Genomic DNA, 14,966 nt, shown 5'->3' on the forward strand with positions numbered 1-14,966 from the left:
AAGGCTCTTGATTAACCCCCTCTTTATTGCCCTTAATTAAGTGTCTCTTATACTATAGGTAAGTGAGCAAATGTTTGTTTGTTTGTATAGAGGAGCGTATCATTACTTTAAAGCATGCCTAGTCGTGTATTGGCAGTTTAACAAGGGTCAGTGTCATGCTATACTATCTATGCAAACTTTCGAATCTTCACCAATTTTGATATACATTTTAATATGGTGATAACACATTTCACCGGTGAAGACACATTGCAGGGATATTGGATTTGAGCCGAAAAGATGTCCGAAGAGTAGCGATATGGGTTTGGTTTAAGCATATTTATTTAAGCTCGATTATGGAACAAGTTCTTGCTACTTATATTCATCACTTTCGACTCTGCTTCCTGGAACCAACCAGAACTGGTGTCATATGAAGAAACATGGTCGTGACCCAATTAGAGCTCGAACCCATGCATGATCCCTGGGTTGAGAGGCAGACATCTTAACCACTAGGTCATGGGAAGCGAAATGTTCAAGTTTGCAAGAAAAAGACATCGTTTTTACTCTTCTTTTTTTTAGGACTATTTGTCACAGGTTATAAGTTGGAAATGAAAAAAAGGAAGAGAAAATGGATACAAGTTTTATTACACAGTAACGTTTGATTCTATAGGTTTCCTTGTTAAACATTTTGATCCCGATTTAAAGTAACTCCAGATTTTTTTAACGTAATTTCAGATTTTTATGTTATTGTAAGTTTACAATATCTTTTTAGATGAAAGATTATCTGTAGTACCGCGTTTTTTATAAGTAAAGTTGTCCCTCTGAAACTAAGCATCATGTAAAAATTGAATTGAACTAGGCATAGTTCAAAGGCGGAAACTATACTCATATTGTATTTAGTTGTTTTTATTATTTTTAACTTATCTTATTCACTTTTTCGTTTTGTCTACTGATGGGCAATCTTATGTCGTGTTAAATTTATTACGCAAAAGAAATAGGCAAAACCTTTAATAGAAAATGAGGAAAAAATCTGTTAGAACAAGTGACATATCATAGATATTTTCGTTTCGCTTCAAGTAAAGTCAAAGTAAAAAAGCACATTTGAGCCGCGTCACGACAAAACCAACATAGTGCGTTTGCGACCAGCATGGATCCAGACCAGCCTTCGAATCCACGCAGTCTGATCAGGATCCAGGCTGTTCGCTTACAACCCCTATAACAAGTAGAGAAACTGATAGCGAACAGCATGGATCCTGATCAGACTGCGCGGATGCGCAGGCTGGTCTGGATCCATGCTGGTCGCAAACCCATTATGATGGTTTTGTCGTGACGCGGCTCATTTATTTCTCTCATTCCATGTACATGCATGACACAATGAGATGACAAATGTGAACAAGTAAAATGGTTTCCTGCAGTGAATATTTTAATGATATAAAGATATTTCATTTAACTATTTTCAACATTATTTTTTTTTTTTGGGGGGGGGGGAATAAATAAACGTTTGTATCAAGAATATAGTTGACAATTGAATAAACGATCAATATAGAAGAAGCTAGGTCTTTGGAAACTGATGACCGTTGAAGACCGGAGAAGGTCGAACATAAAACAATTATTTCTTTTTAAGAAAATGATTAAATAGGCCTACCATTTTATGAATAATTCCGAGCAAAAAAATAAATAAAGTAAACACACAAGTTTACGCAGAAAATATCTCTATTTATTATGGCAGATGCCACTACGAATATTTTAACTTTGTAGATTTTCAGTATAAACAATTTATTGTTTGTAAAATTTGAGATAGATATTAAAGAAACATTGATAATTTTCAAACACATCATTCAAGTTTTTCCACCTTAAACGGTAAAATAATTATAGAAAATTAGAAAAATCACGTAATAGTTTTTGTTCTTAATTAGGGGTAATTCGGACTAATTCCCTACAGGTAAATCCGTAACGTACCGGCAAACGGTATTTAACTAGGATTTCGAAAAGGTCAATTAACCAATCATGTACGGTTTACAGATCACATGCTCCTCCATGTACCGAAAACAGGTCACGTGCTCCTCCATGCTTCAAAAGTTAAACGCGTACCAATACCCTGCGGTCTCCAGACCGCAGGGAATAAAGATAAAATGATGCTCAAACAGGAATCAAAGTACATTATATAAGGCTACATGAAAGCGAAAATAAAATAGAAAAAAATACTTGTACGTACACTACAACTTGTATAGGTGTTGTGTAGCGCACAATTGCCTTAACAAAGATCTTTTTACGTGTTAACTGCATCTTAAATGCAGTAAACAAACATCGCATCAACAACCGCAATTATTTTCAAAGGTCAAGTTTATTATTAACACATTTGATGAATGGAATATCCCGAATTCAATTAAATTGTCCGGAAAATCGAAGCCATCTAATAAAGAGGCAGTTTTCCTGACGTTCAGAGACAAATAATCGCGAAATTAAAACAATATTAAAACATTGGAAACAGTCTGTCATTAACCGCTTAACGCATTCGGAAAATATTGGGCAAATTAAATACTGGCCCTCGAGATGAGATAATCACGTGCTCAAAGTATCTTTCTTGAACAAATTTCATCTTACCTAATTATTTATTAAAATGCCATTAGCAATTGATTTTTCTTTTTTCAAGAAACCAAAATATTTATTTTTTTGCTCGTTTAAAGAGTACAATGGCGTTTTCTTTAATAAGGTGACACAAAAATGTCAGTAAAGTCTCGAAATAAACCACATGATCGTGCCCGCTTGATTGGTAAGGCATGTTCGCTAGCGTTGGAACATGTTCCCGTTCGGTTCTTTAATCCGCTTTACTGGCTCTTTTTAGCGAAGTTAAGGTTGAAACATGTGGTTCGAACGGGTTTATCAATTAGATTCTAATTGGAAATCCACGTCAGCGTGTAATTTTCTCATAATCCTGATCATTTAGCCGTCAACGCGTGTGAAATTAAATAAGAGAGATTAGTTCGAATGCACAAACTCAGAAATTTTGTCATACTGTATTAAGTAAAGTCTCGAATAGCCACGGAGCTTTTGAAATTCTTTGAAATTTAGCCATGACCTTCATGTAAAATCTTTCATTATGAAATAAGGAAAATTTACTTGATGTAATGAAACATGATTTAATAATTCCAACTTACTTGTCATAATCTAGTCTGCAATACAACTTCCGGTCCCTGACAAAACATGACCCTGTGAGCGGCATTTGACATACACAACACTGGAGACAATGTTCGTGCCAACTTAGATCCACAACTCTCATCAGATACCTATCTTCAATATGGCGGCAACATCCGGCGCAAAGTTCACGTTGTGCAGACGGCATCCCAACTGAAAAAAAATGACAAAATAGATGCAATGATGACGGACTATTTTGTAATCGGGTACGTGGCATTTGCCTTCCTTGGAAATAAGAACTACACGTTACCTAGCAGGCATTACATATGTATGGGCTTTATATGCCAAATATGTATAGGTTACATTAAAATGTAGTCATGTTACATGAAAATGTGGATCATTTCTGTTGATCATATGTGGACCGACTTGGTCTGTGTCGTTATAATAACTATCCGGGTTTATGTGCCATTTTTGAACCGAAAGCCAGCTAAGAATGACGTAATACGTAATTTTCACTTAGAAGAAAAATACAAAACGTTTAGGGACGAAAATTCGTAAAGGAGTTTATTTTCCTGTTCATACAATTATTATTTATCATGTCTTATCATGATTTCGTTTATTTTCATCTCAAACAATGCAATGTATTTTACAGTTTGAAAGCCAAAGTTTCCAAAAAAATATAAAAAGAAATTAAAAAAACCCGGATACATTTGGTACAAAATATATGCATCTTTATAATATATCAAATAAACAGAGAAAATTTACGGCTTTTTTATTGTCTTGTAAGCCTCGCCAACACTGCTGATAGGATATAAACTTTAAAGTGGAAATACTTTAAGTTACTACGTTTTTATGATATAACGATAGCAAAGAGAAAAATAAAAGTGAAAATCACGAGCTGTCACTGTAATTTTACGAGTAAGAAAAATCATACACAAATTCTACCATTGTCGTTCCGACCCAAAATGGATGTAAACAACATTGAAAATTGTTTAAATTGTTACATTAATGGTTTTAAAAAGAATTTTACAAACGATAGTAAAATGCTACATTTGTACATTATAAAGACATTAATGTTTCTAAGTACGGTAATTGCGGCCATCGATGTTCCGGTTACCGAACAGATAGGCATCTTACCCACGTACCGTGATGATAGTTTTCTTTATATATTTTTGGTCTGGAACGTTTTGCGGTTCATATACTTTGGTCTTAAATGGCCACGCTTATGATTTCGCACTTTGTTAAACTTTTTACGATGTGAATACAAAACTGCTGATACTATTTTGGTGCCCACGTTACGAGGAAAAAAATCACTAAAAAAATTCACTTTGGCAAGTTTATGAAAATTTCTTTAAAGTACAAAAATCCCCATGAAACTATATTGCATTTTTCTACCTACAAACATTGGTATATTTACATGATATCTCCCTACTGACTCCAAAAGGAATTTTTGAATGGTATATTTACACTTACATTCAATACAACTTTAAGGCTTATGTAAAAGGCCACAAGTCAGACCCGCGAAAATAATATGCTTGAACATAACTTAAATTGTCAAAACTTTTTTTTGCCAAATAAGATATTTAAAAAGGTAGTTAACTGGTTAACTGTTAAAAAGTTTCGTCCATATTAAAGGGACTCCACTGAGGTTTTTTAACGATGACGGAACTGGAAATAATTTTTTGAGGTTGTTACTCCATTTGATGTAGATCTATCCTAATAACTTATGTGTAAAATTTCAGATCATTAGCTAGCTCCATTTTTCCAGAATAATTATTATAATAGTGAAAAATGACCCAAATTTGAAAAGCGTTTAAACGCTTTTCACTCAAATCAGACTGAGAATAGCACAAACATATGATTTTCAATGCATTTCTTGAATATTTCTTAGTTATATTTTATTTATATTTTTGTTTAAAGTGCTCGTGTTTATCTATGTGAAAAATTAAAATGTTATGTTTTAGGCTTTTAAACCTCAGTGGAGTTCCTTTAAGTCAAAGTAAATTTCCCATGGAGGAAAAGTAAAAATTAAAATAAAAAAAAGTATGTACGATAATTGGTGTTTTTTTATCTCCTCCATTTAGAAGAGTATATTCGAACTTGCGCACTACCTCCCGAATCCTAGTAACAATATACATCTCAACATCAGAAAAAGACAGTGAAATAGTAACTGCTATTACATTTTTTATTTATTATTGCTATTGTTACTTCTGGCATAAACTTTTTAACCACATTTGTTAAAGCGTTTTTTACTCAACGATAAGTCGGGAACGATGCATCGAGTAAATCAAAAACGCATCAGTTTTAAATTAACTATTAGACTTACCAGCAATATGTCTTTTATGCCCCTCTTCGGGATTTAACGTAAATTATAGAATGGTACTATTCATCTAATTATTAAATACATATCATGGTTTGTGTTGTGTTTTAGGATGCGAAGATGCATGATTGTGACAAAATATATGTATCCATTTTGAATGCTGATTACTGCAATGTTTATTTAAAGTAAAGTTATAGTAACCTATCAGTTCTGTTCTGTTCTGATCCCTTATTTGTTAGAAAAACACACTTTATAAATAGAAATATTTTGTGTACACTGAATTATGAGTATAAATTCCTAATTAGAAGTAACTGGAAGTATCAATGTGCTAATTAGGTTTTTATAACTCCTAATTGAAAGTGAAAAACTCCTAAGATGCAACAATATAATCATATAAAATCATCATTTATAAAAGTCACGTTATCTTCACGTTATAATGTTTTTAAAATTCCGAAATTTATTTTATTGATAAAGTGTTTAGTGCATTAAAAATAAACTGTAAATGTTTCCTCCAGAATGGAGCCAGAAACTCTCGTGCAACGTTCCATAAAATTATCATAAAATTATGAATTATAATTATCTTGAAACGCTCCCTACTTCGCATATGATTTTTTACCATAGGTAATGTACAGCATTACCTGAAAATAAGTTAAATCATTTTCATACAGTCTAAATAAAAATGTTTTGTTTTCCAAAAAAAAAGTCAAATGCTTTGATTAAATTTGTAAGTATATATGAAAAAAATTCTTGGAAGTAAATATCCATTGGTTGACATAAAGTAACTGGTTCCTAAAAAGGGCATTTCACTTGAAATGACCTGTTAAACATTAAATATTTATTTTTCATATATATATATATATATATTATTGTACTATTATAATATTTATATTATAATATTTATTACTTTACTATAAAACGGAAATCACTTACTCAAATAATTGCCAAAACAAAAAAAAAGAAAGAAAAAAGATTATATTATTTGCATGTATATTAAATAACTTGGATCATTTAGGGAATGTACATGTGTAGTCAAAATCGTGTTTATTTTTAAAAAAATGAATTTTAATCATCTTTTTATTCAAGTTTTTCATTTATTTTAACATATTCATATAATAATTATTATAAAATAAGCATATTGCATGTAAACGTTACATTATGGGGAAGCGTCTTGGATTGTAAAGGGTTTTAAAAATTCGATGAGAGGAAAAAAAATGTTCAAATGTACATGCAGAATAATACCAATGGGTTGAAGATAATTTCTCAAATTAGATTTTATCACTTAATACACACGTACGCACACACGTACACATACACACATTTAAATACCTGAATTGTTTTGCCAGTGATGATGACTCCCTTCTTTATTTATTTCTGCAAACAGTCCCATTGTATTGTTATTTGGCGCATTCAAATTCCACATTTCATGCACACCAAACTTTTCCGCCCTTTTTCACAATTGCACCATTCAAAACAGCCAATTTTTTTTATTTTAGATTTGTTGACTTATTATGCAATCTAATTTTTCTGTAAGTGGTAACTGGAAACGAAGTATTGAAACTGAAGTTCGTATATCTCTTCCAATAGAAAACAACTTAAACTTAATAGCTGTCAGTTTGCGGAAAGTTTGTGCTATTACCCCAGCTATCAACGCTGTATCAAGTAAAATATCTAGTCCCTTCTGACACTTCTGCCAGCCTTCCAGATTCATTCATAAGAAGGTTATGACAGTTGCAAGCATTCCGTTGACTATTTTAATAGTTCAAAAGTTTCTTCAACTCCAAGACAATGCTTATTGGTTTTTCATTAGCCAATCGTATGACAGGGAGCGTGCGAACCTCATAGATGTCATAGATGTTAATGTTCCTATGCGAACTCCACCGGAGGTGCTAGCACCGGACACTGGCATTTATAAAACGTTACTTATATAACGCATATACATGGTCTTAAGTCTTTCAGTGAACGTGTTCCTTTTTTAACGCATAAGTAAATAATTAAATATTACATTACTGCGCGACCCTCTTTTTTTCCAGTTACAATAATACATACATTTTTTGAATCACTTCCTGTTATTGAAATTAACACACTATTTAAATCTTTAATCCTGATTTTCTAAAAAATAATTCATCGAATTCAAGAAGTAAAATAAAAAAAAACCCGGCTGCATTCAATACTCCATCTGGTATTTAACACGACACTAAAGTTATAATAACAAATTTTGACAAGATATTTTAAACCCTATCAGTTGATCTCACAAGATGGTTTCAACTGTGAAATACTGTCAACGGCGTGTCGTAAGCTCCGCCCACTTCTACCTTGCTTAAAGATAACCCAATAGAATAAAATCGGTGTGATTTTGATAGCAATCCCGATTTAAGACGGGTTTTCGGTTAGGCGCTGTGGTTTTTCCTTTTACTATTTGTTTCACGTTCCTCCCAAGTTTAACGTTATTCATAAATCATAACGTTGTAATAACGTAGTGATGTTGTTTTTTTTATTTCTACAAGAGACGTTTTTTTTGCCATTAGAGAATAAAGATATGTTGTATATTTGTATATTGCTGAACTATTTCTATCATTTTTTAAAGTAACATTATCAATGACTAGGCTCCGATTTTTGATGACATTGTGCCAATACCTTGGGCAAACAAAAATTTGGTAATTGTATGGGAACAATATTTGTAAGTGTAAGTTTCACTCCTCACGTTTCCGAGAAAATGCCACTGGTTTAAGAAACCTATATATTTCTATGTCTTAAGTAAGACCAGAATTAAAGCAAAGAAATATTATAATTCTTAATGTCCTGTCGTTATGAAAAAAATATTCGTTTAAGGGATTCGTACTAAAAAAGTGGAGGACAAGGGCATATACACAAATGATGTGAACCACCCAAAATCTATGCTCATTGCAAAATAGGGTATGGCATAACCCTTTCCACTCCTATGAACAAGATGGCTGCTACATTCATGAACAGAAAGAAAAGTTTCTGAAACAAACCAGAAAAAATTTATTGCGCGTGTTATACGCCGGGTATGGAACACATTCCCGCCACCGAGACACCTTTAGTTCCGGTTATAAATATATTTAGAGTCAATTGTAAAAAATGAGTCGAAATTGAATAAATAAAATCAACCAAACGGTAATACACAACAATCAAACAATGATAAACGATTAAATTGTCTGGAAAAAAGGGAGCTTTATCCCTCAGTAAATCTGCCATTTTATAAAATGTCAAATGTTTTAACTGATTCTCTCAATGCAAGGCGCACAGCACCAATCTGTGGCCCTTTTGTCTCATTGCAAGACGCACAGCACCAATCTGCGGGTCTTTTTCTCTCAATGCAAGGCTCACAGCATCAATCTGCGTGTCTGTTCACTGGACCACGGTTTAATTTCTCATCCGGATGTCTATTTGTCATATAAGTTTTTTTAGACGTTTGATAATATGCTATCTACCCAGGGTACCCCACTTTCACAAGAGAACTTATCTTCATATAGTTATCTGTCTGTGTTTACAACGGTTCAAATGTAAACATAAATCCCTATATATAAACTTACAGCGCGCTTCCAAGTGCCTGTCTATCGCAGATTTTAAGAATCTTCGCATTATTACGATTGGTAACGAACACCTCGCCGATATCTTCAAATCCTTCAACGATGTATGGCGTAACGTTAATAATACTACATCAGCTTAACAATTGGGCAAGATATATTTTACTCTTTTTTTTCATTTATTTTGCTGATTTTGAACTGATGCTGTTAAAAGGCTTGTGTAGATGTCATGTATTTACTATGTAATTACAGTGTATCTATTTTGTAGGTAATATGTATGTACTGTGTAGGTACTGTATATTTACTGTGTAGGTAATGTGTATTTACTGCGTAGGTGTTGTATAGTTACTGTATATTGATTGTGTAGGTTTTTAGTATTTATTGTTTATTTGAAACAATATTTCTGCACACAACTACTTGCATTAGTAATTATTAATTATAAATTATAAATCAGGAGCACATATAGTTATGGCTGTATCCCACTTTGGTGGACAACTTTATCATATTATTGTAAGCTTTTAAACATATTATCACCAAGAAAATCCACTGTTAAATTTTCTTAATTAATACCCAATGTTTTTTTGTGCGAACGAATAGAAAAAAAAACTGAGAACATTACATCCCATTCTTGCTTACGAAATAATAATGACGTCATAATGTGTCTGTGTGATTTTTGCTGTAAAGAATTTGAAATAATTGGTAAAGTTAATTTACACTGTTTCTATTTAATACAATAACGACATTTGCTTGATTCATAACGCGAACATAAAAAAGTAAATATTTCCATGGGAAATTTGCTTCAATATCTGTACAATATGTCAACAAAATCATCGCTTCACGAAACCGTGAAACACTTTCCACTTTTCTATTGTCGTTACAGCTCTACCGTAAAGCAGTCTCACAAAATTTTACGACATACGATATATCAATCAGACTTGATCTACCCAGTGTAACGCCAAATTAACCAAAAAAAAAACCTACCAAAAATAATGTCTTTATACACCATAAATTTTTAGAGTATTCAAACACCACACACACACTCAGAGTCACTTTTTCGTACGTCGTTTTTATCGCATTTTGCCACAGAAATTGTGGTTTACAGATTGTTAAGATAATTTCATTTTTTGAGGTCATTAAAAAGCTTTACGTTTTATTCCATTAATAAAATATACCAAATACGGGTATAAAACAGCAATTCTCGGGGTGAAAGTTCAATCGAAAAATATGACACGTTTTTCAGATCAAAAAGCAGAAACGATGGTTCTGCGAACTAACTTTATGTACTTCTGTTCAAATGAAATTGTCTCCAGAATTTTATAAAATGTCGCTCCTTCGACTTTCCTATCACTGACAGGGCCTCTCCTTTAATATCGGGATGATATTGTCATTTGCACGTGCATAAGGTTTGCGTAAGTCATTCCTTTAACTGACGGAAAAATAAAAAGTTTGACGTCAATAGGAACCGGAGCGGTTATCACAATTAAATGAAAGTCACTGACCGTCAAAACTGGCAATGTTCGAAACGAGGATTGTTAGAAAATTAACATTAACAGTTCCACTATTGTGTCATAAACATTGCAAACGTATATATGTGCTACAAAATATTTATATTATAGGTAAAATACCGCCACCGGTATATTATATCTCCACGGTTCGATCAATATCAGTTATATTTTACTTTGTGCGAGTTCTACTAAAATGAAATCTTTTCACAAAAGTACACCAGCACTTCTACTCTTATACACTAAATTAATTTATATACATAAGAAGTTATTTTATTACATACGAAATCTGCATCATGATTGCATTTTATGTTGCATAAAAAATATTTAATTTGCATTAAATGTTCAAAACTCACCATTCAAAATAGAAATCCGAATTCTAGTTCTAGCACGGTGTAAGGAAGTACACTGTTCTGAAAATCTGTAGTAAAATCGAAATATAATGATTCGTTAAAGCCGCGACATCACGAACTTTTCCACATGATTGTGTCAACTCCATGCCTATATTCTTACTTTAAAGGAATCATGTTTGATTAATAAATGGAATTGTTAAATGACATTTTAACAAAAATAAAACGCAGCGGGGCTCTTGTTTGGAAATGCATTTAGAATTATTCTGCCGTACAAATAGCTTGAATTGTTAAGCAATAAAATTCGTATTTAGACAGTGTGAATCGTGTAATGGATTAATGTTGAATTTCTTTACCCTTAAATGAATGGTTTTGCTTTTTTCTGAACACCGACAACAGTGGTTGATACATGGTTTTGAATCGAACTGGAATAAAGAGGATTTTAATCCAAACCCCTACACATTTGTGAATGAGACTTGCCCTGTTTTGAATTGGAACTGCCCATTGTAAATTAAAGGGATTTCAGTATGATAATGCCATAACTTAATTAATAGTACAGAGTTTGGTCAGTTTGTAGGGATATTACTACATGTATATAGAGTATTGTCGATACATCGCGATGCAGCGCCGGTCCGCGAAACGTAACCCTCGAATTGCGATATTTTCAATAATACTTTATCACGATATACGATCACACAGTCGAACTTCGTTCGCTCGAACTCAGAGGGTCTGTGCAAATTTGTTCGAGAGATCGATAGTTCGAGCCAACCGAGGTTGAACTATTATCACGTAGGACATAGGCATAAATTATATTTGACTATTTTTAAGCGTTGTAAACCTTTTGATGTAACATCTTTATTCTTATTGTTTAATGATGAAATCATTATGAATCTTAAATGTTTTTTTTAACATTAAAGGCCCATTATGCTTCAGAAATGCTTTTTTATTTCCCAAAAGCTTTTTTACTTAGTACACATAATAGTGCACATAGTATCCAAAAATTTACTCATTGGCCAATTACCTGAAACATTATTCTCAGCTGTTACTTTTTGACAATAAGTATATACAGTTATAGAGAATTAGTACGAGTGGAAGTCAAATACTACTTTGTTTACATTTTGCTACTTTCATGACAATTTATTTCACATTTATTGTTACTTTTCTCTAAAACGGTAACCATTATTCAAAAAATATGTAATTCGTGTTTGCCCTTTCTAAACAAGTAAAACATTGTTTATTTCTGAGGCATTATGTGCCTTTAACTTTTACAAAACAAAAGTTTTATATCTAAAAACTCTAGTTTGTAGATGATTTAAGGAATAATATATTAAATAAACAGCAGCTCCTAAGTTAATGCTCCGCGCCCACAACAAACAACGTGTCGCAATATATCGCAATATCACTTTAGCCGTATCGTTGTAAGTATAAATGATGCCATTCTGTTCGGGTCTGTGCTTGCGTCAAAATTAAATTATTATGGTCGCTAGCGTCTTGGGTTCGAGTATTTGTTGATTCACTACATCTTGGCAGTAAAAAAAGAACGATATAAGTGCCGGGTTGGGATTGGGGTAGGGAGGGCGCGAGGGTGGGGGCGGGCTTATTTTCATTATTCACTACCATTCTTCATAACTTTTTCTGTAATTATTCCTGTAAAATATTTTGGTTATATTCGTGAAATATGAAATAGGGTAATAACCATTTACGCACTTTTGCATGGAATTTTGTATTATCCTGAACTCCGTTATTCTAATATTTGATTCAAATGCAGTTAAATTGCCTGACAAACCTATGAAGAGTACTGGATATTTGGCTAGAAATTGTCAGAAATAAAAGAAGAAGAAAAATATTTGTAAGAAATACTTTTAATGGAATCTGGACAGTAAAAGTTTTACCAAAGCTTAGGAGCGGTTGGTTTTAATAAGACACGCCGATAACCTGTGATATACATGTGCGGTAAGTAAGGATTGTTTTTATGTTTTATATGCACGTATACTTAAAGTCATAAGGTTATGCGGCATTTATAGAAAAAAAATTGTGGCATTTACCTACATATTTCTATCTCTTTCCAAATAAACGATTTGGGAATACATGTTTTAGTCGTAGGCTTAATTTTCTTCAACAAAATATATTAAATTCTAAATCATAATAGACACAGTCTGACTAAAAATGACTGTTTTTATGTCGGACTTGCAAATATTGTTGTCGTTATCGTTGTTGCTGCTGATGTTGTTGTAGCTAATGTTGTAGTTGCTAATGTAGCTTATGTTGTTTTATCCCATCTCTAGTTTGTAATGGTATCTAAGCCACCATTCCTACAAAGACGCAATAACCTTTTGAGCGTTCCCAAAGTCTTCACAGTCTTAAACTTGCTTGGAATCTTTCTTTCGGAATTGAATTTAAGCTTTTGCACTTGAGCTCATTTGAATAATTTCTACTGTCGGGGAATGACCTCATTTTTAACTACGTTTATCTTTTAACTAAATAAATCGTTCAGGAATAACGTATGCCGAAGTCCCAGGATTCGAATGCGAGAACCTCAATTCTGTAAAGCTAACGCTCTGACAAATCAGTTAACAAACCAATCGAGTTTGGAAAACTATAATTTGCAAGTACGAGTTGCAAATAGTTACACAAAATTTTTGTATACTTGTTTAAGCAAAATATCGCCATATTTTGTAGAAAAGTATTGACTACACGACGGTTTACATTGAACTGAAATTTGAATATTAACAGAACTTTGGGCTGAGGGGTGAAAAATAAAAGTTGCAGAATATTTAGTTTTGTAAATGCGTTTTTGCCCTTGAATTTTTAAATACCCAAAGTCCATATGGCGTTACGTCAAGTCCGTGCCTTCTCGAACACTTCCTTGCTCCATAGCTGAGATGGGCGTAATAGATACTGATTATTGGTCACCTTATGAGACAAAAAAGCGGTAAAAAAATCACATTTCGACTCCTTTTTCTACTCACCTTTCCACGAAACCAAAATTATGATAATTATCAAGCTTCATTACAAAGTAAACCATGGTATGGTCAATAAATTTCTGCAAATTTTTATATATTTTCTCATGTATGTATACAAAATTTCCAAGTAGCCAAGACAGAACTGATTATATTTTGTCCAAGACCAAGGTATTATATGTTTTAAAGTAGTTTGCTTTAAACGTAGTTTCGCCTAATTTGAATTAAATCAAAATAAGTACTCCACAATGTGGTCTCATTTCTTTTCTCTCCATTCGTGTATTATAATTGGAATATCAAAGTAGAAATGTGTTGTTTTCTTTATTTAAAAAAGACATTTTTTAAGTTAAGACGGAAAAAACAGTTGTTTTAGTAAAAGGCAAGATGGACTAGAAATGTCACTCACGTGAGCTTCATTTTTACGTAAATTTGAGGAAAGTTTACTTAGACACAGATGTATGTTTTATATATGTATAATTACAAAAATGATGCGAATGATATTTATAAACAATATGTCTGCGAAGTAAATGCTTTCGTCGAAGCTCGGATCAAAACAGAGCTTATCTTTGACTGTTATAATCGGAGACGGGGACCGGTTCGCACGTGCAATTCTTGTAAAAACGATAACAAAAGAATAAAATTAAATTATGTAAAGTATCTAAATAAGCACTTGACTCCAGGTTCGAATATTTCATGAGAATTCAGAAATGTGTGGAGAATCGCTACTTAACAGCACTCCATTTTTAACTAATCGAGCGCGCCTTATCCCTTCGATTAAAATCAAGCGCAGCTTTTATTTGGGATCCTCCCAATGTGCGGCTGTCAACTACAATGATGAATTGTCATTTGATGGGCGCAGATCAGAGGCACGGTATCTTGTCCAAAGTACCGGGATACAAAACCCACTTGGCCAAGTAAAGCGCACCGTATCTTAGCTGGAGTGCCGTCCATCAGGACTGTGCAAATAATAGTCAAGTGTTCAACACAAGCGGCCATTCTCAATGCATACAAATAAGATAGCGATAAAAATATCAAAAAGATCAAAAATAAATACCGTTTATAAAATATTTAACAATGCTGTATCTAAAAGCATTTAACTCCTGTATTACGCGTAAGCTCTCGCTTCCGGAATAAATAAATATGTTTCCGAACACGTGCTTCGTTTTATACATTTT

At 32.9% G+C, this 14,966-nt stretch overlaps 1 protein-coding gene across 3 annotated transcripts in view; it reads right to left on the reverse strand.

Annotated features, from left to right (window-relative positions):
- Positions 1-14,966, reverse strand: part of LOC132731089 (LIM homeobox transcription factor 1-beta.1-like) — a 50,853-nt gene that overhangs the window by 21,382 nt on the left and 14,505 nt on the right. Inside the window, exons 1-2 of one of the 3 annotated variants that reach the window (XM_060717200.1) lie at positions 6,758-7,627; positions 3,135-3,324 (exon numbers count right to left, since the gene is read on the reverse strand). In XM_060717200.1, the coding sequence (XP_060573183.1) occupies positions 3,135-3,324; positions 6,758-6,851 (284 nt within the window). In that variant the 5' untranslated portion in view covers positions 6,852-7,627. Of the gene's footprint in view, positions 1-3,134; positions 3,325-6,757; positions 7,629-14,966 lie in introns of those variants that run through there. The other 2 variants (XM_060717203.1, XM_060717201.1) reach the window with 2 other exon arrangements.

Source organism: Ruditapes philippinarum, unplaced genomic scaffold (assembly GCF_026571515.1).
Source record: "Ruditapes philippinarum isolate M1 unplaced genomic scaffold, ASM2657151v2 ctg1060_1_1_1_1, whole genome shotgun sequence".
NCBI classification, from domain to species: domain Eukaryota; kingdom Metazoa; phylum Mollusca; class Bivalvia; order Venerida; family Veneridae; genus Ruditapes; species Ruditapes philippinarum.